Source organism: Apus apus, chromosome Z (genome assembly GCF_020740795.1).
Source record: "Apus apus isolate bApuApu2 chromosome Z, bApuApu2.pri.cur, whole genome shotgun sequence".
In the NCBI taxonomy this organism is placed as follows: domain Eukaryota; kingdom Metazoa; phylum Chordata; class Aves; order Apodiformes; family Apodidae; genus Apus; species Apus apus.
Window position 1 is genome coordinate 18,768,766 of NC_067312.1, and position 24,799 is coordinate 18,793,564.

At 41.7% G+C, this 24,799-nt stretch overlaps 1 protein-coding gene across 1 annotated transcript; it reads right to left on the reverse strand.

Moving 5' to 3' along the window:
• Positions 1–1,118: 1,118 nt before the first annotated feature.
• ESM1 (endothelial cell specific molecule 1) lies at positions 1,119–9,685 on the reverse strand. The gene is made up of 3 exons (XM_051642657.1): positions 9,341–9,685; positions 4,841–4,996; positions 1,119–3,045 (listed from the first exon to the last, which is right to left on the reverse strand). The coding sequence occupies exons 1-3, from the start codon at positions 9,663–9,665 to the stop codon at positions 2,945–2,947; spliced, it is 582 nt and encodes a 193-aa protein (XP_051498617.1). The 5' UTR covers positions 9,666–9,685; the 3' UTR covers positions 1,119–2,944.
• Between the last annotated feature and the right edge of the window lie 15,114 nt (positions 9,686–24,799).

The following is a 24,799-nucleotide window of genomic DNA, read 5'->3' on the forward strand; positions in this document are numbered from 1 at the left end:
TATATTACTAACTTTCTGTTTAGTATCTGCGAAAATAATGTCTCCCTTCTAGAAATTAGGCCTATTTTCTAAACATATTCCTGCTGAGAATAATATATGATCCCACTACAAACAAATCTAGGAACTAGATGGCAGGAGAACATTGTGTGATGAACCATCTCATTACTTTTACCCCAAGAGAGACAAACATTTGTAGCTAACTTCAGGCTTGTGCAGGAAGGAAAGGTCAGCTGAAAAGAGGATGCCTGGAACAGGGAGTTGGGTGAAGAAACAGTGAAAGCCTTAAGGAAAATCCAGATATTGGATTGTGCATTGGGCAGCCAGGAGAGACTGTGAAAGGAAAGGGCGGAAAATAAAGAAGGGCAGGTGAAAAGCCCTTGGTTCCATAAACGTCACTTAATCATTTGCATTGTACATGCTACCAGCGTAGTCACGTTGCCACTAGTAGCAACAGGTAGATGTTTCAAATGATAATGGATCAAATTTGCTTATGATTTCATGTTGGAACCTATCCCATGTTAAGCCATCTGTCACCATAGCAGCTGAGGAAAAGCATTTTGTAAGTTTGATGGAAAACAGAAAAAAAAAAAAAAATCCCCAAAATTTGCAGGCATCCCTCTTCTTGTTTTTTCTGACTTGCCGGGTGTGAATCCACCAGTTACTCCTACATGGTAAAACAAACAGCACCAAGGAGCTGCAGTCACTGCCCCAGGGCTACTCAGTCTCTGGGATGATGGTGGCCTGGCCTGCAGGAGTATTCCCAGACCCCTCCTGCACTGGGGTTAGCTATGGAGGTGGCAACCCCAGTAGGGAACCTGGATCCAGCCACCTTGCTTTGGAGGTGAAGAGTGTTGAATGATATGCTTACAGACCATTCTGGACACAGGCCAGCACTGAACTTCAGCAATGGAGAATGGTTCACAGCAAAGTCGCTGAAACAGATGCAGCCATTGTGAAACTCTTTCTGTGGATTTGGGAGCAAAATTGTGCTTAGTCTGCATGCAGAGCATCAGCTGCAGTCTTATTCTGTAATTAATGGATAGACACAATAGTCAGGGATGCTTTCAGTTGTTTTTATTGAACAATATTAATAATATAATTTTAAAAACCAACCAGCTTATTAGATTTACATTCAAAATCTCATGTCATTTATGACACTGTTGCAAAATAGTAATAATGTATGCAAATATTTACTACATTCTTTAAATAAATCCTCTCCGTCTGCTGAAGGACCATGGGTTTGATCCTGCTGTCACTGAAATAATGAAAAAAATGCTTTTGAGATCAGTAGATGAGAATCAATACACTTGCTTGTAAATAGCCCAAGATAACATTGCTTCCTCTCAGACCTAGACATTCAATACAGGTTAAAATGTGCTATATGCTAGTTTGAGATTTATGTTTATATGTCTCTTACTATGGCAGGAAGAGACCCTGCACTGCTGTCCTGACAATGCCTGCTGCTGTCATCAAACTCTAGTTCCAGAGCAGTGTTGTCCAGTGCTGTCTTCCCAGGTGAAAGCAGTTCGCTTCCACTGATGTTGACTTTGGGTCAGGATTTGGACTCTTTAAAGGCTTTGGAATTTCTTTTAAAAGTATGAGTTTAGATCCTGCATGAAACTTTGGTTGAAGTCACTGTCAAAGCTCACATTGCTTTCAAAGGAAACATTCAATTCACATTTCAACTGAGAGTGCTCAGCATTACGAGACAGCTCCTAAACTCACACAATCCAGGTTCACTGTAACAACTCTACATCAGCTTCAATTATCTGAGGATCTGGTTGTTTCCAGACGTATCAGCAAGCCCATCTCAGTGTGGATTTTTATGTTGCAAATATATAATCCAATTTGGACTGAACAGGCTGCCAGTTCCTACAATGCTCTAACATATCTAAGTTATTCCCCTGGCTGAAATGGGACTGCTTGCTCAGACAAGTAAGAAATTAAGGACTGTGCCCCAAAGCAGTGTAGTCTGTGGCTGCACTACCATTCCCTGAAGGTCCAAGTCTGCCCTACATTGAATCAGATGAACTCACTGTGAGCTGCAGCTGAGCTGCAGCCAGCAGTGAAGATGGACAGTATGCAGATCCACTCGCTGGCCTCTGGCATTGGACCCGCTCTTCTCCAAGAAATGCAGACATTGCCTTAATGGCACCAAAGCAGCTGCTTTATAGAAATGCATATATTTAAATAATGCTAGGTAGCTTCTTTTCTTTCAGGTCCCCCTCTACAAATCTGTAAAATTTACCAAACTGCCATTTCACTGTGCATAATTTACCTTTAGAAATACACCTTAATACAATATATGTCTGTAATATTCTTGCTAAGTTGTTCACAATATATAAATGTAAATGCTGGGTGTTGGTTTTTTTTACTGAAGAAAGGCCTATTTTTCTCTGAGGAATTGTCACCGAAGTTCCAGACCCTAGAAAATTACTAATGACTAACAATGGTTTATTTAATTCACAATGTTGTGCTCCTATGTTGTTATTATTCTTGTGACTCAGGATGTTCCTTTCTATCCTGGGATTTGTTGATTTGTGTTTCTTTCAGACTGGCTCCACACCAATAATTTCAGTCACCCAAACTGTCCACTGAATTCAGCGAGAGCTTTCCCAGCCTCAGCCTTCAAGAGTCAGCTTCTGGCATTATTTAAATGAAGATGGTTGAATCACGTTGGTTTTTTAATATTACTATATATTCAGGTATCCACAATACATTGCTCTGTTCAATACTTATCAAAACAAATATTAAAAGTCATATACACTGTACAGTCTATTTTTAAGTAAACAATTTTTCTCATGAAAAACAGATTCACAATTGGCCTTCAGAAGTTACATTTTCATATAATATAGATCTACTTTGTTCTTAAAGTGTGTTGTTGCATATTCAATAATCTGTGAGAAATGCATTCACTTGAGTGTCTTATGGGTGTAAGTAAGTATCAGCGAGGATTTAGCCATTTCATTACTGGAGAGAGAACAGTTTTCTCCTTAACAAATTCCTCTTTTACGGAATTGCCATCCCCTGATGCCATGTCATTCTCTGAAAATACACAAAAATAAAGGTTGGTTTCATTAAAATGAGAGTTAAAATATTGTCCTGCAGCAATGCCCCTGGTTTTGGGAAGACTTCAGAAAAACCTAAGTTGCCAAATCTTGTAGGATTCTCCTGAATGCCTCCAATTGCATAGTTTCAAAATTTTTGCCAAAAGCCCTAAGTTTTCTAAGAGTTTAAGCATAAGGCAGGTGATTGGAGTGCAGTTTCCACTTCTCACTGTAACACTCCAGTGGGACATGGGACCAAGCAGCACTTGCTCAATAGCTACATCCATAAATTAAACATGTCTGGAGCTATTCACCTAGCATCTGTCCTAGATGCTATAGCTACCTCTGAAGACCACTATGAAATGAAACCACATGTGAATATCCCATGCAGTACTATGCACAGTGTCCCTGGCCTGCTTCCAGTGACAGATCTCTGAGGACAGAAATCAGCGTGAAGTCTTTGCATGGATGAAAAATACCATTGGTTTCTGTAGGGTCAGTCTCACCCTGGCTGGGAACAGGCAAGCTGCTAAACATGGTGGCAGTGGAAGATTTTGGACCAAAGGCAAGGAAAGGAGAGGAAAGGGAAGAAGGAACTGATGAAAAGAGGCTATCTGGGAAGATTTGGAATGTAGGCTAGACACAGAAAAAAGTGAGACAGGGATTTTTTTTTTTCATATCATTTCAGCACCCTTGGTAATAAATAAATCCTAGAAAGGCAAAAGGCCACAGTCATGTGCTTGTGAAAAAAAACCAGAAAGATCAGAACTGATCCATCTCACAAAGTTGTTTGTTTTCTTAAAAATATAATTTTAAGTGTGGTATAAGCATAAACTGAAGAAGTTTGTTTCTGTCTAACTTTATCTAAATAGAGAGTGGAGAAGAGACAATGCATGCATTAAGGCAGCAAACTCTAGATACTTAATAAAACAAGAGAAAATCAAAATATAAGCCACACAAAATGCAGATGGAGATGAAAGAAAATTTAAAGATCATTGGGTGAAATCCTAGAAAAGCTCCCTATAGGTCTATGATTAAATCTCTTATATTTATTTTAAATTTTACATTTATATTGCTTTTGATTGGTGCTTAAATTTAGAGTAAACATTTTTCAGTTAAATATACCTCAGTATCGTCAAGTGAAGAATAAACAGGGAAGAAATCTTAATCCCAGTTTTAAAACCTTCAGTGGTCTCTCCTTTCTGCTTCAAAAACACTTCAGTTTCTTTCTTGCTTTTTTTTTTTAACTCTGAAAAGGTCTGTTGCAGGCTTCAGACATAATCTTAAAGGTAAGAACTTGTTCCAGAGGTACTGTGATAAATTGCTATAATAAAACATCTAAGAAAACAGTTCGCTGACATCTGAAAATGTATAAAGCTCTGCCTTCATGGGGGAAAAAAAAAATGTTTCTTTTACCATCTAGTAGCCAACACCAAATGCAGCCTAGTGAAATCCTTGTCTGCTGAAAGCAGCTATGTCTATCACATCTGATCTAATGCAAATCCTATCATAGCCTCCCACTGCACAGGTAATGTTTTGCTGGTACACAAGAACTGTGAAGTATTTCACCCATGTTAGGATTTCAAAATGTTTTTAGCATGTGTTCCAGCTCACCTGATTCCTTGCCTTATGTTAAGGGAGTTGCTAATAAGAAACATAAATGTACCCTGTGTTGTTAGCTGTTTGCACAGCTCCACTGAAGTACACGTCACTCGCACACTGTGTACACAGTGAGGTAGCAGATCACACACAAGGTTATTTCTGCTAAAATTAACTGTCCCACAAAGTCTTACCTGTGTGCGAAACTATTTTCCATCGATTTGGAGGCTTTGAAGCAGATAGTTGAAAAAACGGGAACTTCAAACACTTCCCAGTTACTCTGTCACAGATGCCAGAGGGACAGTTGCAGCTTTTCCTGCATTCCATTCCATAGGTACCATAGGGACACTCTGAAAAAAAATATAGCAAAGCAGTCCTTAGTGACTCAAGGCAGCTGCCTGCACTCCTAGTAACTGGTCTGCTTACGGCCTTAAACTGGAAAGCCTTTGAGTGGAGGTCAGCTAAACCTTAACTACAAGATGCCCACTACTTGTCACAAGTATTTTCCAGTTTCATCAAAACTGACACACGTTATATTCATAATTTATTTTCCTGCAACTTACGTACTACGTGCTAGCAGTGATCCCTCCCTGAGACACTCAGCATTAAAACGCAAACCGAAGGCAACATGAATATGTATGTATCCATAGCGGGTGTAGCTGAAGGATTAGCACTGGATTTAGAAAAGAAGGCGCCAGAAAGCTCTTGGATTCCCTGTTTGGCCATGACCTGACTGTCATCACGGGGAGCTTCAGCCTGCCGCGGGTGCGGGGCCGCGGGTGCGGGGCCGCGGGTGCGGGTGCCGCGGGTGCGGTGCTCCGGGTGCGGTGCTCCGGGTGCGGGGCCGCGGGTGCGGATGCCGCGGGTGCGGTGCTGTGGGTGCGGGGCCGCGGGTGCGGTGCTCCGGGTGCTCCGGGTGCGGGGCCGCGGGTGCGGGGCCGCGGGGCCGGCAGGGCGGGCGGCGGGCCCGATCCCCAGGAGCTATCCAGCAACCGCGGGCTCCGCCTGGAGACGCTCCCGGCTTTCAGGGAAGCGCCTTCCGCTGAGCGACAGCTTCCCAGGCGGGAACGGGCTCCCTGCCCGCGGCAGACACCGAGGAGCCCGCCTCCACCCCCAGCCTGAAGCCTGTGCCTCCGGGGGTGGCTGGCCCGGGGGTGGCTGCCTGGTTACCCCGCGCCTGCTCACCTGCTGCCCCTGTGCAAAGCTCCCAGCCCGGAACCCGCTCGTGGAGGAGCACCAGAGGGCAGCTGCTAGGACGGGACCAAACGTTTTAAAAATAAAAATAAAAATAAAAAAAATTAAAAATAATTTAAAAAATGAAGTCAGGTGCAGAGGATTTGCCCAGTCCCGTAGCTGTCATGTATCACACACTGGATCACATAGTTTTCCAGAGGGTTTAAAGCTGGGGTCACAGCCCTTGTCTTCCTCTGCCTTGCTTCTGAACAGGACAAAACAGTCCTTTTTCCAAGGCCATATCTGAAAAGATGGAGACAAGGAAAATCCAGCTCAAGCATCCCTTTTCCAAACCCCCAAACAAGAGATCATTCCAAGAGAAGTTTGCGAAGTCCCAGGAGAAAGGCCTTTATGCTCAGGCTGTCCTTGCCACAGCCAAGGTGCATGGTCACCCTAAATGGCAAGTTCTGGAGAGTTTCCAGCTCAACTCCTAGGGGCAGATGAACGACCATTCCGGGCTGGACCAACCATCCATTCAGCCCAGGATCCCACAAAATGCTTAATAAAGAAGATGACCACAGTAAGCACAAATGATACTTCCCCTCTCATATTCTCCTCCATTTTCATCTCTGGGACCTCCTGAACCAGACATAGTTTCTGTGAATATTGCACCCCACAACAGGGTTATCCTTCTCAGTTTGTCCAGTCTCCTCCTGAATCAATGCAAATATTTAGTTTCACAATACAGCCTAGGCTATGTGAATATCAACTAATGCCCCCAAATTAAACAACATTTTAAAGTTCTCTGTATGGTCATAAATGAAATGCACAGGAAAATCAACCAAATCCTTGCTAGGGACAACCCAGTGAATCCCTCCAGCTTGGAGGGCCTCACTGAGCTTCACCATACTCCCCTTCCCAAGCAAGGACACTCTGATCTGCTGTTCACCTACATAAAAAAAAAAAAAAAGAAAAAAAAAAAAGAAAAGAAAATTCTGCCAATGCAAAACACTTTTTGTGTGCACAGTCCTCCCTGAGGCACAAGCTGAGAGCACACACCACACAAAGCAGCAGTCTGCCCACTGCAGGGGCTCAGCCGTGCAGCCCAGAGAGGTGGGATGCAGAGCTGTGCACAACAGCATGGGAACAAGCCTGAGCCCAAAGCACGTGGCTCCCTCTGGAACAGTACTGGCACTGATGCTGCTCTTCAGATTTGACAGGACTGAGACCTGAGTCAATTTTGCTGTTAGAAGATTTTTGTTCAGCAGGAGCCTGCTCCTAAATAAATTGGCAGTAGTTCCCAGGGATGTAAGGGAAGCAAGAGCAGGTTCTTGACCTCCAGGTTACATCTCAGCTTTAGAGGGTATTTACTAATAGACATACAGAGAAACAATATTTCTTAATCTGTTTTGAAAAATTACAACATTACAATTGATGTATTATGATGCACTCTTATACTAGAAGTACTAAAAAATTGCCCTGAAACATATATTAGCTGTGTTTTACCCATTTTAGAAATCAAAAGTTAGAAAAACAGATATTTCAGGTCATTTTTCCACAACTTCAAAGCAAACCAGTCATAGGCAACCAGACAGAATTTAGCCATGCTGACTCTGTGAATTATTACAAACATTGAAGTTATTAAAGTGAGTGATTTATCTGGTATCATATCTACAAATGAATGCATAAATTTGATGTATAAAATAACAGTGGTTTTGTTTGTTTGTTTGTTTAATCAGGAACCATACTTTGCCTGATAAAATTCACGTGAATACAGAAAGAGATGATACTATTTCAAAGCTGAGATGAAAAAAGAAAGGAAAGAAAGAAGGAAAGAAAGAAGGAAAGAAAGAAAGAAAGAAGGAAAGAAAGAAAGAAAGAAAGAAAGAAAGAAAGAAAGAAAGAAAGAAAGAAAGAAAGAAAGAAAGAAAGAAAGAAAGAAAGAAAGAAAGAAAGAAAGAAAGAAAGAAAGAAAGAAAGAAAGAAAGAGAAAGAAAATAAGAAATAGCATCTTTACTATTTAGTGCAAATAAATACATGAAGAATATAAGCCTTTAATACACATTTCCAGCTCTAAGTCAAGATATGGATTTATTGAAATGATCAGAGTTTTTCCACTGACTCTTTAGGGGGATTGTGGGGGGGCAAATAAAAATTACTTTTTTTACAGAGCTTCCAAGATTCAGCTACACGGATTCATATCTCCTGTCTCTCCAAGTATCTTTTTTTTCCCATTTGAAATGTGTTATTGCAAAGAAATTCCTATGAGGACATTTCAGAAGAACTGTTTAAAAAATTATAGGTGGTGTTTTGCATTGCAGCAATTTTTAATAAACTTTTAATAACTGAAGATCAGCCAGCTACCTCAGTAAAGTACTTTTCTCACAGATGCACCAAATATATGTACTTTATGCATAAATTCTAGTCTTTAGACAAAAAAGTAACATTTGGGGTTTCGCCCTCAAGTGTGTACATAAATTTGTTTTAAAATAATAATGTAAAGTGTGTGCTTTATATGAGTTAGCCTGAATTATTTTTGCAGCATCTGGTCCTAACTTTACTTTAATGGAAGCTATTAATACCCCTGATTTTTAACTGCCAAGACATCTCCATTTTAAAGGAAGTTATTCAAAGGCATATCTGTATCTACTTACTGAAGTGGTACATGAGCACAGGAAAACTCAATGCATCCATACTTTGCAAAGCCTTTTAAAAAAAATGTGCATTTTAAAAACTTTCATCCATCTTCTTAGCAATCTAATACATCTTCACCTTAAAAGATTATCTTTTTTTAAATGGGATGAGAATAGCTCTTCAATGAAAAATGCCATTGTTGTCTATGACTAAAGAAATCAGCATGCAACATACCTGGGATACACTGAGAGCAGTCTGGCTTCTCATCTCGCAGTCAGCTCCAGTTTTGCTAGTCCCATCTTTCAGGCAGGGGACTCTCTGTTTGCCACCTCTAACCATATCCTAACCATACCTGAGCACCTCAAAGGCAGAACTGAATGAAACACAACAAAGTCCTCAGGTGCTTAGGCAGTGCTGCTATTTCCATATTCCAGACCCCAGAGAAAGGACGTGGTTCCTGGCCAGGCAGCTGGCAGTGCCCAGGGGAACCTCACCCCAGGGAGAGCACAGCAGGGGCAGGGACCCTGTGACAAGGCTGGACTCATAGGATTAAAGTCTCTGCAATTTTTAGAAAGCCACCTACCCAGTGGAAGGATCAGAACTAGAGCCTGGGTCTCCCAAGTCCCAGTCAAAAATCTCACCTCCTAGCATAATCTATTCACATTTCCTTATACATGTCCCCAGGTCTAAACAGTATTTTCACATTAATAAACCTGTCCGGCCTAGATGTAACCCCTTTTAATACCAGCAGGTATTTTTCACCTTTTTCTTGGCTAAGGGCTGAGCTGAAAAAATCCCCCTTTAGATCATTCAAGCAGGAGACAAGCTCTATATGTAGGTTGCTGTCAAATTGCCACAGTGGGTGCATGCAAAGTGAATATTGTTACCTTTGCAGATACCAAATTCATCACCAAAGTCATCCTCCTCAGTGTAGAACTGGCACTTCAGCCCAGGACCACACTTGACACCATCCATACCCGAGACTGTACGATAGCAAGTCTCCCCCAGAGCAGCTGCACACACTCTGCAACAGCCACAGTCATCCAGCACTGTTCGCTTACAGCGCAAGGTGCTTTTGCACGCGTGACTGTCACAAGGCTCGGGACAATCTACTGCGTACTTCGCACTCCAAGCAGTTCCAGCGTGCACGGGCATCAGGAGGAGTGAGAGAAACAAGAAGCCCTTCATGTCTTGCAGGGGTAAATGCTCCATCCCAAAGAGCAGGCTTTAATGCTCAGCCTGCTGGTGCCTTGTGCGGAGGGAAGCAGCGGTACAGAATCCAAAGTGGTAGCTGCACACATCAGCCTACAAGTTTATGAGCTTTATACAGTGTGTTGCCCACATGCTGCACCGTCGTCAGCTTCCTCAATCCGGCAGCGCTGCTCCTGCCAGCCTCCCTTGTTTCAGTTTACGAAATCCAGGATGAAGGTTGGATTAGCACTCTGCTGCCATCCAGGAATTGAAAAGCCTGAGCTGATGTAATCTGTTATGTTTAGTTGGTTGTTTTGCATGAGGACTAAAAACTCTCTCACATCCGTCTCAAATGCTCAAGGACGTCTGCCAAAAGAAAAAAGAAAAACCCACACAACTTAACAAAAAAAAAAAAAAAAAAAAAAAAAAAAAAAAACAAAAACAAAACACCAACCCTGAATAGGTTGCATACCTTCCTGCAGGACAGGGATTTCTCTGACACTGGGCACACTGCTGACAGGAAAGCTCTGCCTCACTAACTCACCTCATGCAGCCAGAAGAAAATCACACTGAATCATCTCACTGCTGAATGAAAAATCTTTAAAAGAAAAAATCTTTGCCTTCCCCTTCGAGGGAATGTGGAGAGTTACTGTAAGGAACAAAGTGAGATCATGCCATTTAACAGCCGAGCTCAGATGTTTCAATAGTATTTTTCCTGCCTGCATTAAAATGGTACTTTTTAAGCAATATTCAGGTGGACATGAATTGAACATTTCAGTCAACGATTACTGCTAGAATTAAAAACACATAAGACAAAAACCAGCATTTTGTGGGGTCTTCTGCAGGAAGATCAGGATAATGATAAATGAACTGCCCTGACATTATAACCAAAGGGGGAAATCCCCATCCATCACCAGTACTGTCTTCACAGTCTTAACATGGAGGGGGGCAAAGATAGGCAATGATTTTCCTCCTCTTTACACCACTTCTATCCTGATAAAACTCTTTGGGATGCCCTGATGTTATCTTCAATTAAATCAGTGTAAATAAACAGAAAATAGGTCTCAGTTTCCCCTGGTCCTCCCTCTTAGACTTTTTTCACATTGCCAGAGCCTTGACATGAAACAGCAAACAACCAAAGAGTTCAGTGAAAGACATGAGCCACCAGAGAGATGGAAATTTCTGTGCTGAAGAAAACCTACAGGAAAGGAAATTAGGAAGAATATAGCTATAAATAAATCTCTGAATATCAAAAGTTGCTGCCACTGAAATTAGTGGAACTGAATCAATCTAAACTGGTATGTGACCAGCTCACCACCTGGGAGTCCTGTGTCTTCAATGGGCTGAGGACAATGTCAGTCAGCTGCCAAATAAAATGAAGGCTACACTGGAAATACAGAAGAGCAAGAAAGCCTCTTCTTCATGAGTGCTACTGTGAATTGATAGATCCAAAATATAAATGCTTAACTTCATAACAAAACCAACAGATTGTGTGTTGCATTTGGGTAGGTTGTTCATATACATCTGACATATGTGCGTATAAGAATTTGAATAGGATAACATAGCATAGCACAGCATAGCACAGCATAGCACAGCATAGCATAGCATAGCATAACATGGCATGGCATAGCACAGCATAGTGTGGCGTGGCGTGGCATGGCATGGCATGGCATGGCATAGCACACCATGGCATAGCATAGCAATAGAAGCTCAGAGTTAAAAATAAGGAAGAGAAGACAAGAAAGACAAGAGAAGATGAGATGAGACAAGGGAGAGAAGAGGAAGAGAAGGGGAGGGAAGAGGGAGAGGGGAGGATGACCTCTTATGTGTAACATATGTCAAAGGGAGACTACACTCAGACAAATATTTGCAGGCATCCATCATACAGTGTAACTAGTCAAAATACAGTTCTTATCACAGTTGCCAGCTGGCAGGTATTTACACATACTAGCACATGTCTGTTTTCACATGTAATCTTGGACAGATTAATGAATTTAAAATGTAAAAATTAAAGCATTATGTTGAAATCTCATATAAACCGACAAAGTTCTATTAGCAACCATGAGGTGACAATATTAGCAGCAGCAGACAATGTAGTCCTTAAAATCCAACACTACTGTCCCATGAGAAGTGAAAAGTATGCTTCAAATGTGGAAGTAAAGACTGCAACTAAGAACTGGGGAGGAACAAAAGTGCAAGGTTTATAAAAAAGATGAATTAGAAATGGATGTGCTATCCCTCATCTCATCACTACATGGCAAAAACTTCAACATGGCAAAAGCCTGTTCCAACACACACAACAAAACAAAACAAAACAAAAGAAACAACAGCCCAACATCTCCCCCACAGTTCACAGGCCAGCAAAGTAATGTTAAACACTGCCCATTTCTGCCAGCATTTGCATCAACTAAAACTGACATTGGTTTATACTAACAGGTCAGGCTGTAACCTGTAAGGCTGAGGAGGCTAAGTAAATCCCCTTGGACAGTCCCTCAGTAGGAGAGGGTGACTAAGTATGATCAGAGAGCCAGGGAGCACAGCTAGGAGCAGTAGCCTTTTCATTCCCCTGACTGAACCTGCTCTCAAGGGAGAAACAGCCCAAAGAAGCAGGTTGCATACTTAGTACATGGGACTTCACAGGTCTGTAGCAGTAAGGAAGAGGAAGCCTCACCCTAAAGTTCCTCCCTTAAGTCTCCCTTAAATTAACACCTGCCTTTAAATTCATACCTGCTTGCTCACTCTGAGGAGACAGGGGAGTGTGCAGACCTATCCACACATGCAGTTAAGCATTTATGCCCAGCAGTAAACAACAGCTGGCATAATTCTGTAAATATATCTAGGAATTGCTCCTTCTATAAAACACCAAACAAGAACTAAAAGGGCTGCATTTCACGTTTGGGTCTCTCACAGGAAAAATGTCCTAGGGAGATGATAAATAAGAAAACATACACAGATGTGTTGAGGAAAAGAAATCATAAAAGAAATCAGCACACTCCCCTAGCAACTAGCCAATATTATTTGGAATAAGAAGGAAACTGTATTCTGTACTTGGAGCTGGAAGCCAAAGTAAATTATTACCATCTATCAAAAAATACATGTAATGGAAGAAAAAAATATGAAAAGATAGAGGTCTGTCTTTATGTGAGTATCGCTGAGGAAATAATGTACTATGATCTCCCACACTGCCCACTGATTAATTAGTGAAATAAGTCCAATGTCATTCGCTCTGGGTTTCATATTTTTCTGTTGTTTTACCTGTTAAATCCATTAAACCTTTCTTTCCAATGAAAAGCTTGATTCTGTAAAGCCCTGAACTAAGCTCTTCCTTAAAAACTGCTGCAATGGGAATTTATGAAGCTTCCCTAGTTAACAACAGCATAAAATCTGGCACCGTTGTTTAACTTGTGGTATAAATACACTTTAAATGTGAAAGATTTTCTGGATCAGATCAGATCAGTGCTAATCATTTTTTTCCAAATTTACAGTATAAATAGTCTTTATGCCAGTTTACATCATAACTACATCATCACATATAAAGTTTGGCATTCCTTCTAGAAGCAGAAAATGTTTCAACCCACAGGTTCAACACTTTACTGGGAACCAAGCAATCACTGGCTTAGTATGAGTGAACTGTGAACTGTGTTTCCAGCTGGATATTTCAAAGCACAAATTTTCTAGTTATTTTGCAAATAATCCATTTCACAAGCAGAAACAATCTGGGGGAGGGGAGCCTTGAGGTTGTATTTATGCCCTCTGAAAGTTTGATCCAACCTGTTAAAGATCCCCATGAAATTACATGCCAAATTATGCATGATTAATCTGTGCTGATACATGGCAACAGTCCATTAATTAGGCCAGTGCTCTAAGGCTTTAACCATTTTAGTCTTAAAATAGAGTATCATTCACTTAAGTTCTTCTGAACTTAAGCATTCTGATCCAGTCTTTTGAACATGTGAAACTGGGATAAGCAGGAAGCATTAACACCTCTTTAAACATAGGAAAAGGTTTAACACATGACCCTTGTTGCTCCCTTCCAAAAGGCAGTCCCTAAACTAAAAATATGTTACCGTACATTCCTGAACTGTCCAACCTTTTCCCAGGCTTCCTTTCAAAAAGCCATAAGCACAATGCTATACGAGAAGTAAAGATTCAAAGGGAAACACCAAAAGGAAACTGAGCTGCAAAGTCCAAAATGAAAAGCCAGAAATAGGAAGTAAAAGATAAGAATCAGGAAAGTGAGATAGCGGCAAGGACTCCCCTTTGTATGATTTCTTTTCTTGTATCTTTTCAATGAATTGCTAATTACTCTTTGTTTCTACTGTAACATGGCAACTCAGCTTCACTCAGGTAAAAATAGATACTTTGGGATATTTCCTACTTGCTGAAGGCAAGAGGTGTTTACATCCTTTCTCCAGGCAGCTAAGGTGCTACACAGAGGACTGGGTAAGCTGCCTGCCTTCAGTAGCTACTACAGAAAGGCCTGGGTATAGTGATGTTATCTGCAGGAAACCTCAGGAACTACAGCCATAGCTTGTCCAGAGCATATCTGTTTACCAATACATAGCATGTCCAGACCGGGAGCTGGATGCCATACTGACTGCACATAACTTCTGCTCTGAGTTCCCTCCATCAGACCTGTGGCCATACAAACAGTGCTGGGCACCTCTCAGGTCTGTGCTACTGAGTCCACATGGCACAGTCCTGTTCCTCAATGGGTTGCAGTCATGACCTGACTCTACGTGAAGGACATCTGCACTGCATCGTCCCTGCACAGTGTGGCTATTCCCAGTGATTTTGCAAGCATAGTGATCATCTACGTAACGGAAATCACTGACTTTCCCTCAATTAATTAATTAATGATAATAATGCCACTGTACTTGGAGAACATGTTCAAGAGACAAAAAGCATCAAGGAGCAATGGAGAAGCTCTACTACGTGGCAATAGGGATCAGTTTTCTCCAAGGCCAACATGTTTGGTTTTGTCACACGCAACAAACAGGTCATTGATAAAAGCAGGGGGAAATGATGAAAAAATAGGTTGTGATTCTGTTGTGCTGAAGGTTTTCCTCTTAACTACTTTCAAATCATCTATATTTCCATACGAAGAAAGGAGTTTCTGTACCCAGGACCTCAAGATCTATATCAGAGAGTTTTTTAAAAGTAATAAAAAGACACATACCTTCTCTGTACTTCAGAATATTTACTTGTATAAACTTAACTGAACACTAGCAGCCTAAAACAATGTTCTGCCTTCACCCACACACTCACCCCTCTGTCCATTATCAGCATTTTGTCAGTAGCTATTTCTTTTACAAGACCTATTAGTCCTAGGAAATCTAAATCACCTAGGGGAAAATAAAAAAGCCTTTCCACATAGGAAAATATCTCCACTGTTTTTCATAGTTATTGATTTTCAACCACAGGGGGGGAAACAAACAAACAAACACACCTACCTATTTCAGAAATTATCTTCAAGTTTATGGTTTCTTTATAGAATCATAGAAGAAGAATCATACCACTAGACCAGGTTGCACAAAACCTCGTCCAACCTGGCCTTAAAAACCTCCAGGGATGGGGCATCAACAACCTCCCTGGGCAACCCATTCCAGTTCCTCACCACCCTTACAGTGAAGAATTTCTTCCTAATATCTAACCTAAATCTCCCCTCTCAGTTTAAAACCATTACCCCTTGTCCTATCACTGTCTTCTCTGATGAAAAGCCCCTCCCCAGCTTTCCTGTAGCCCCTTCAAGTACTGGAAGGTGCTACAAGGTCTCCCCAGAGCCTTCTCTTCTCTGGGCTGAACAGCCCCAAGTCTCTCAGCCCGCCTTCATAGCAGAGGTGCTCCAGGCCTTGGATCATCTTGGTGGCCCTTCTCTGGGCCCTCTCCAAAAGCTCCATATCTTTCTTGTGCTGAGGACACCAGAACTGTACACAGAATTCCAGGTGGGGTCTGACCAGAGCAGAGCAGAGGGGCAGAATCACCTCCCTGGCCCTGCTGGCCACACTTCTTTTCATGCAGCCCAGGATGTGTTTGGCTCTCTGGGCTCCAGCACACACTGGCAGCTCATGTCGAGCTTCTCATCTACTACCAGCCCCAAGTCCTTCTCCTCAGGACTGCTCTCCAGCCATTCTTCCCCCAGCCTGTATTTATGCCTGGGCTTGTGCCGACCCAGGCACAGGACCTTGCACTTGGCCTTGTTGAACTTCATGAGGTTGGCACTGACCCACCTCTCCAGCCTGTCAAGGTCCCTCTGGATGGTGTCCCTTCCCTCTAAGGTGTCAACCACACCACATAGCTTGGTATCATCAGCAAACTTGCTGAGGATACAGTCAATCCCACTGTCCATGTCTCCAACAAAGATGTTAAACAGCACTGGTCCCAATACTGACCCCTGAAGGACACCACTCATCACCTGCCTCCATTTGGACATTGAGCTATTGACTACAACTCTCTGGGTGTGGCCATCCAGCCAATCTCTTATCCACCCAGTGGTCCATCTGTCAAATCCATGCCTTGTCAGTTTGGAGACCAGGATGCCATGTGGGACAGTGTCAAACACCTTGCACAAATCCAGGTAGATGATGTCAGTTGCTCTGCCACCATCTACCATCTCTGTAGCCTTGTTGTAGAAGGCCACCAGATTGGTCAGGCATGACTTGCCCTTAGTGAAGCCATGCTGGCTGTCACCAATCAGCTCTTTATTTTCCATGTTCCTTAGCAGACTTTCCGGGAGGATCTGCTCCATGATCTTTCTGGGCACAGAGGTGAGAATTATCAATAAAATACATATTTTATATATATTTGATAGGCTTCATATTATACAAAAAAATCACTTTTTTTTCTTCCATTACATGTATTTTTTTATCAATGGTAATAATAAAATAAAAATAAAAATAAATAAAATTATCAATAAAATTTTATCAATAAAAGAAAACAAGATGTGAATTATGGTTCTTTCATGTTCTGCTTAGGTGCTTAGATGTATATATTCTACCTGTATAGTACTCAGCTTTAATGCTGATATAATGTGAACATATAGTGTATACTTTTTCTCTTACTATTTGACATAATTAACTGACATACGAATACAGAGTCATTTCTCTTTTGCCATACAGCCTGTGCTTTCAGTAGTTCTCTGCAGAACTAAAATCAAATATGTTACACTGGAACAAGCATTTTCATCAGTTTTTTTGTGACATAAACAGTAGCACAACAGTAAATAATATGACAAATATTGTGAATTATATCCTTTCTCCACTCAGTGCAAATGGTAATTGATTCTATCAGTCCCTGATAATGAAGTCGAATTCCCATTTGAGAAATGTTTGTTCTTGGTTCCTATGCAGAATCTCAAAGTGTACTGTTTGGTTTTCAAATCCTAGGTATAAATTTTAGAATGAAGTATTTTAGGATTGGCGGGGAGTGTCTTCTTACTTCCAACTCAAGCTGCTTCTGACCTTTGGTATGTGAGATCAAAAAGATGACATCTATAGACATGAGAACAGAACCATATCTTAGGTATTACTGTGATTTCTGCTTTCTGTACTAATAAATTTTTTAAAAACCTTGTTGCAATGAGGTGGTGCTATTGTCATTCACCATTTCTGCAAAAGATTCAGCTATGCTTTATATATAGTTTAAACTTGACTAAGTAGCTATTTCCTGTAATGAATGACAAAGCCATTAAAAGCTCGGCTCTTGTTGTACTCCATGTGTTGCTAACAAGAAAATCTGTGGTCATATGTGTGAAATGTTGAGTTGTTTGAGTTTGGGTTAGGCATCCTCATGAGCTAATATTTCCATGTATTCTTTGCAATATTGCCAGGATAATAACCTTTCCATTGGCAGAGAAAAAAAAATTTGAACTAATACATTTAGATAAGCAAAATTATCAGATTTGTATCAATCATCATTTTTCTTAAAGAAGAATTTTCTCTTTCTTTTCTTAAGAACCCACCTGTGAAGCATAAACACTTTCCAGAATAATTAGATGACACAGAAATGCCATAGGAGGACTTCAGCATCTCCTAGGTAATAAAACTTCAGGGAAGAGCCAGCCAAAGGCCAAAATGAGGGAAAGCACCAGTGGCAACTATTAAAGAATTTTCCACAGTGTTACACACACTTTCATTTCTTAGGATGAGTGGTTGTTTCATCCTGGCTTCTCTCTGCCACACATCTCTCCAGCTCACCCTTAGACCTCATTAAGCTGTCTTTCGTCACTGCTGACATTCTCATCTTTTCATTTAAATATCATCTCTCTCAGATTTATATGCAACTTTATTCTTCTCAAGTCTGCTTAGGCTACACATCAAACACACCCTAACAAGACTGGAACAAGACAGTATCCCTTCACCCCATCTTTATTGCTTGGTCTCATTCACAGTCCTCACAGTCTGTCCATCTTATTTATCCCGACTGAAGCCTCTTTGAGAGTTTGGGGTATTTGGTGCAAAGTCTTCAAGGAGATTTCTGACGGTTGGTCTTCAGGCTTTTCCATGCTATATGCAATTGGTATCTACTTCAGTGAACAGGTTTGGGTATGAATAGAATCAATATCTTGGTTTCCATGAAAAGAGACACCAGTCAAGGTCTCCTAGAACAATGCACTTGAAGGCACCTAGCACAGGTCCATTTATTTCCCCAGGGCATCAGCAGGATTTTCATGCGTGCACATGCTTCCTACATCCTTTGTGCTTCACCTCATCGATCATATGGCTGTATTTTCAAATAGTTGGGTACTTTTTATTTTATTTTTTTTTCCCCCTGGGGTGCACATAAATGTGCTGCCACTCATTTCAGTGGAACCAGGATTTCACACAACACACTCAATGTGTTATAATTTTCTCTGCTGTAAAGAATCCAAAGCCGGTTCAAAGACTTTGGGTGTGTGTTTTACTCAAAGTAAGGAAATAAACGTTTGCAATCAACCTCTAATTAGACAGGAATGAGGGGTAAGTTGCAAATTACTTATGATAAGTTTGTGTTTCATTAACTGCCAGAAAGCTTAGAATTATAAGCCATAAACCTAAAACCAGCTTAATCACTTCTAAATCTATTTTTTTCTCACATCTCATTCTTCTCATCTTTCTTAACATATTGCTAGAAGAAAGGCAGTCTTATACCTAGGCAATGCTACTAGTGGAGAACACAAGCTAGTGTTCTTACTCAGAAATGCGATAACTTACAGGTATTTATATCCATTCCATATATTTTAGAAAAGGAAATAACATAAGGTGAGTTGCACTGCTGCTTTTTTATTATTATTATTTCTAGATCAACATTAATTATTTCATTTTTAAAACTTGATTATAGTTTTTAGCCATTTAACCAAGTGCCAAGAAATATAATCCTTTAAGACAAGTGTGTGAAAAAAATGGATTATATTATTCAAAGCCGCAGCTATCTTCACGAATTATAAAGCTGACAGACTGAACATGTGATTTATCCATACTGATATAGTGATCTTCTCTTTCACTTTATCTTCTCAATTGTCATAGTCTGGCCATGGATTATTCTAGATGATTTCTCCCTGATAGAATAAGCTACTTAAGCAAATAGATCACAATCAGATATATGTTCTTACATTATTTAATTAAAACCAGATTGTTAATTCTCAGCCCCCAATCATGTGTTCTTATTACCCACCATGCTGTATCATGGATCCTCTTTACTGCACCAGGGGCTGGCCTGTAATACACTGCCAGGTGCTGGGTGAGTCTCTCATCCTGCCTTTCAAGAAGCTGCAAAGCAGACCAAGAGGAAGGTCAGCTACAGATGGTGGCTGATGGTAGGAAACAGCCCCCAAAGCTGTGGTACACAAGAAAATTCCTCATGTGAATCCCAGGAGGCCAGATGGGCCAGAACTGGGTAATAAGATCTTCAGTTCTGGCTTTAGTGTTTTTTTCTGTTTCACAATTTATTTATTTTTTTTTTTTTTCTTTTTATAAAGCATTGATAGTAAACAAATAGGTCTGTTCCTACAACCAACATAGAGGGAAAGGATTTTTTTGTTTGACTATTGCCTAAGATAAATGCTTGAAACAGAACTCAGGAACCACTGGCTGTGCCCACTGAAACCCACCCAGAATCACCAGCAGTGTTTGGCTAGGCAGCTGAGTGCTGCCCAAACACCACGAAAAGGGAAAAACACAACCCGGCTGAGCTTGTGAAATAACAAACTCCTCCAGAAACCACTGTCCCAAATATGAATATCTAAACTGGCAACTGTTACTCTGACCTTGACTTTAGTAACTGGTTGCAGGACAAACAAGGGGAGGAAAAGACTCCTGAAAGAGAAACACTTAAAGTATCCCTATGCACCCCAGGATTCCACTGGCCTTCTTGGTGACAAATAATATAGTCCTTGCGCTGTATTATCACCATCTGTACTCTTACCCCATGCAGATACTGTCCATATTCTCAGCATAATGATGGTGAGACCCCCCCGGTAAGATCAACACCGTTGTTTGTAAGACAGAATACACCAACTGACTTTAATAATTCAGGGCTCTGATTTGTAATCCCCATCAAATCTCATAATGGCACTGCCTGGCTGATTGCTGCTGCAGCAGAGTCTCATTTCACAGCTCAACAAATTAATTCACAGGACAGCAAGTTAGCTGGAAGCACCAGCCTCCACTCCTGGAGGAGCACAAACACCACTGCCCTCCAGCTTTGGATCTGAAAGCTTCTAGGTTTGTGTGCCTTGAATCCTGAGCAGCACAGCCCCTTCTATCACACTTTTCAGCACACTCATGTTGTTGCATACTCATATTTTAGTGCAGTGGCATCCTGAAGGAAACTTGCAGTTAGAACTCATCTATTTGAAATACTACAGGACATAAGTTAACTATACAGCAATAGCAGCAAACTTATTTTCTGTCTCTATTGTGTGTGAGATCCTTACTGCTGCAAGTATGGTTGCTGCCCCCTCATTATTCTTTGCATTATGATGCAGATTGTAGATAGCAGAAATTAATTGAAAAAATCTGGCTGGAACCCCCTTGGAAGATGGGAACTCTCCTGATCCCCAATGAATAGAAGCAGTGCAAGTTTCTCCACAACATTTCATCAGCATGCCCAAAGTCTCAGCCCAGAGAAAACTGTGTGGTCAGTGTTACTATTTGTTACTTGAATTATGTTAAGACAAGGGCTAGGACAAGACTGTGGCTTTTGGCACAGGAAGTGCATGCCCCAGAGTTTTATCAGTGAAACCCACATCATTGTCATTGTAGTGCATTGCCATTTGTAAATGTAACAGGTTTTGAAAACATGCTAGTCCAGAGCTCCCCCTTCTCTTCATGCATCTGCTTTTATCTGGTACCAAGGGGGTACCAGATCAATGGATCAGGGTTGAGTTGGAGCCTGTAACCAGTGGTGTCCCCCAGATGCCAATACTCAGTCTGGTCTTGTGCAGCACGTTCATCAATGACCTGGAAAAGGGGACAGAGTGTATCCTCAGCAAGGTCAATGATGATACCAAACTGAGAGGGGTGGCTGACACTCCAGAGGGCTGTGCTGTCATCCAGCGTGACCTGGACAGGCTGGAGAGTTGGGCAGAGAAGATCCTAGTGAGGTTCAACAAGGGCAAGTGTAGGGTCCTGCACCTGGGAAGGAAGAACCCCAAGCACCAATATAGGTTAGGGGCAGATCTGCTGGAAAGCAGTTCCCAGGAGAAGGATTTGGGAGTCCTGGTAGATAGTAAACTGTCCATGAGCCAGCAGTGTGCCCTTGTTGCCAAGAAGGACGATGGAATCCTGGGGTGCATAAGGAAGAGTGTGGCCAGTACAAGTGAGAGGTCATTCTCCCCCTCTACTCTTCCCTGGTGAGGTCACATCTGGAATACTGTGTCCAGTTTTGGACTCCTCAGTTGAAGAGAGACAGGGGGCTTCTGGAAAGATTCCAGCACAGGGCAACAAAGATGACTGGGGGATTGGAGCACATCCCTTATGAGGAAAGGCTGAGAGAGCTGGGACTCTAGCCTGGAGAAACGAAGGCTGAGGGGAGACCTTATTAATGCCTGTAAGTATCTAAAGGGTGGGTGCAAGGAGGATGGAGCCAGACTCTTTTCAGTGGTTCCCAGGGACAGAATGAGGGGCAATGGGCACAAGTTGGAACATAGGAAGACCCATTTAAATATGCAGAAAAACTTCCTTATGGTGAGTGTGACAGAGCATAAGAACAGGCTGCCCAGGGGGGTTGTGGAGTCCCCTTCTCTGGAGATATTCAAGACCCACCTGGATGCAACCCTGAGTGATGTGCTCTGGGCAATCCTGCTTTAGTGGGGGAGTTGGACTAGATGATCTCTTGAGGTCCCTTCCAACTCTGACAATTCCATTATTCCATGAAAGGACGTGTAACGGGGCTTTGGTCATAACAGCTTGAGATAGGGATGTTTCAAGAAACCTGGACACTACATCCTGATAGGTAATATCCTATATATGGTTTCAAGATAACCTAAACCAACAACCATGTGCCATTTATTTCTTTAAGTGGAAATGGATCATTAAATACTCTTGACTAGTATTTTTTTATGACTGCAGTGATTAAGAGTTATTAAAGTAAGTTGTGGGGTTTTTTCATTTACTGTTTTTGTTACTGTTTTAATTATGACTTATCTTAATTTTCTATCTGGTTGCAGTGGGGTTTGATGTTTTAACATAATAAAGGTTTTGTGAGAGCATGTTAATAGGGCAAAGATCCTTGGTTTTTATAAGCATATGTACATAAGAATGGATCTTGTGAAACTCCATTGTTTCTCTGTTGAATCTAATCTGTGCATTTGGAAGTAGCTAAGACATGTAAGTTTCTGTTCTGTCTTTCATTAAAATAACAACTTTTTGTTCATCTTTCTATGGTTTCTTGGTACAGCTTTTAGACTTCATGAATTTTTGAGAAATTAGTCAGTGACTTTCAGTGCAATTTCAGAGCTAATTTCAGTGGCTTTGAAGCAATCTGTGCCACCTTGACATGAGTAGCAGTTAAATGTAACCTACATGCAACCTGCTAGATGTTGATTATTAAATATTATTAGTCAACTAAAAAAGACCTTCATCAGAAGATTGTGGGATTATAAACCTAGTGGGATGAACCATCTGCCAGATCACTAATGAGATGAGGATAAATTTTGGACACTAGTAAATGATAATTAAAAGATGTAAGAGACATAATAAAATGTCTTGCTGTAATTTGTCTGACAGAGGTGAACTGACCTATTCAGACTTAGGAGTTTATCTTTATTTATCTTTGGCAAGTATCCAACAAAATTATCTTGCAAATCTGATTATTTTTCAACTCTGTGTTCTAAATATTTCTTCCTGATGCCCGATTGAGTTGCCCAAAAGGAAGGGTCCATTTACAGCTCACTAGATAGCAAGTAGTTCTGTAGTCAGAAGATAAAATAAAGACTTTGACTTGAAGCTGAGGAGGCAATCCATGCTCCAAACATACCACTGCACTTTCAGGAAATAGCAGTTGCTGTCAATAGATAATGTAACCTTCTGTACCGAGAACTAGAAGTTTATTTTAAAAGAAAAAAAAAAAAAATTCCCACATTGAGCGTACAGTGCATTAGATGTACAGCCAAAACAAGTGTAAAACATCAGCCACTACCAACCAGCAGAAAGGCAGAAAGAACTCAAGAACTAAAGTTAATCAGCATCTGCATCCCTTTGTGACGTGAATACGAGTTGTCAGCCCCCTCTGCTGGATAGAGAGCTGCCAGCCTTCTGTCATGTCTTCGTATGACCCCCTGGTCAACCTTAGGGGTTGCTCTCCCTGCCCAAATGTGACTGTGACAGGTGATGAGCAAGTCAGACTTCTCAGCAAATAGTCCTTAAGAAATACCACTTACCTGGAAGACCCCAATAAAAAAGATGCCAAAGTCTGACAGAGAAGTCAACCCGGCAGTGACCATGCTGTGAAGTGCAAGCATAGATGGGAGCCCAGCCTTGGCCACGGGCAGGATTCCTGGGGCAGGACTCCTTTAATCCACCCAAAAACATCCAGTAGAGATAAAAACAGATAGGAAAGTTGGTCTGGTACAATAAGACCGTAGTTGGAAACTGGGAGGTAATGTACAAGGGGATACCTCACAGGAACCTAGACATTAGCACTGAGGTGTGATACCTTAAAAGAGACAAGACTAGATTTTTCTTACTGAAGGCAAGTGGAATCACAAATGCTGTGCTGGAAACAACTGGAATCTGTAGCAGACTCCACCAGTAACTGCTGAATGTGAGCTCCTCTCAGTCCAGCAAGAATGCATTTCATTCGTAATTTTGACAGGGTTTGTGGGTGTCTGTCAGTGTATAACTGTAACATACCTGGAACTGCTGTGTTTTCCTGTTTTCAGCTCAGTTCTGAGAACCAGCCCAGCAGTGGTCTCAGCATTGAGTGACACCAGTGATCAACGCATTTAGCCAACACACCCTTTCCTTGAGCTTTGCTACCTCCAGCTGCAGAACCAGTCATCCTTTCACTGTATGCTTTCATGTATGCTAGCAAAATGCAGAATTGTGGACCAATTTGCAGCCCCACTGCAAAACTCCTGCCACGCTCCCTGGCCCAGACTGTCTCTCACCCAGAGGGGTGGATGAGCAGCCACTCTCTCTTAAGACATGGGTTTCTGACACTAAGAAAGCTTCCCTCCTCTTGCATGTGGAGGGACTAAGGAGTCTGCTTGCCTCAGTGGGGACAGAAAAGGAGGCAAGGTTACTGCTTGGGTCACTGCTCCTGCACCTTCCAAGGAGAGGCCAGGACATCAGCCTGTGGACAAGCTCAGCTCAGCAAGGCCCATGGCAGGACATGGCCAGGCTGCAGGGAGCTGGAGACAGGTGCTTTGCTGGCATTCCTGGGGCAGGGGCTGATGACCTGAGGTGTTGACAAGTCTTGGGCTGTGTGTGGGTGGGCAGGGGAGCCTTGGGGTTGGGCAGGGGCAGTCTAGCCTTTTGGCACCCTGGCAGTAATGCCTTTCCACCTGCTACATTGCTCATAAAAGAAATAAACGATGAAGTCATGACAGGAGATCACACACACAGAGACCAGTACCTGAAATGGGACTAACCTGATGGGCTATGGTTTCCTTACTCTATCACTCATTATTTACCAACAGTGACTGAGATAAAGGCACTATTCACATGAGTAGAGAC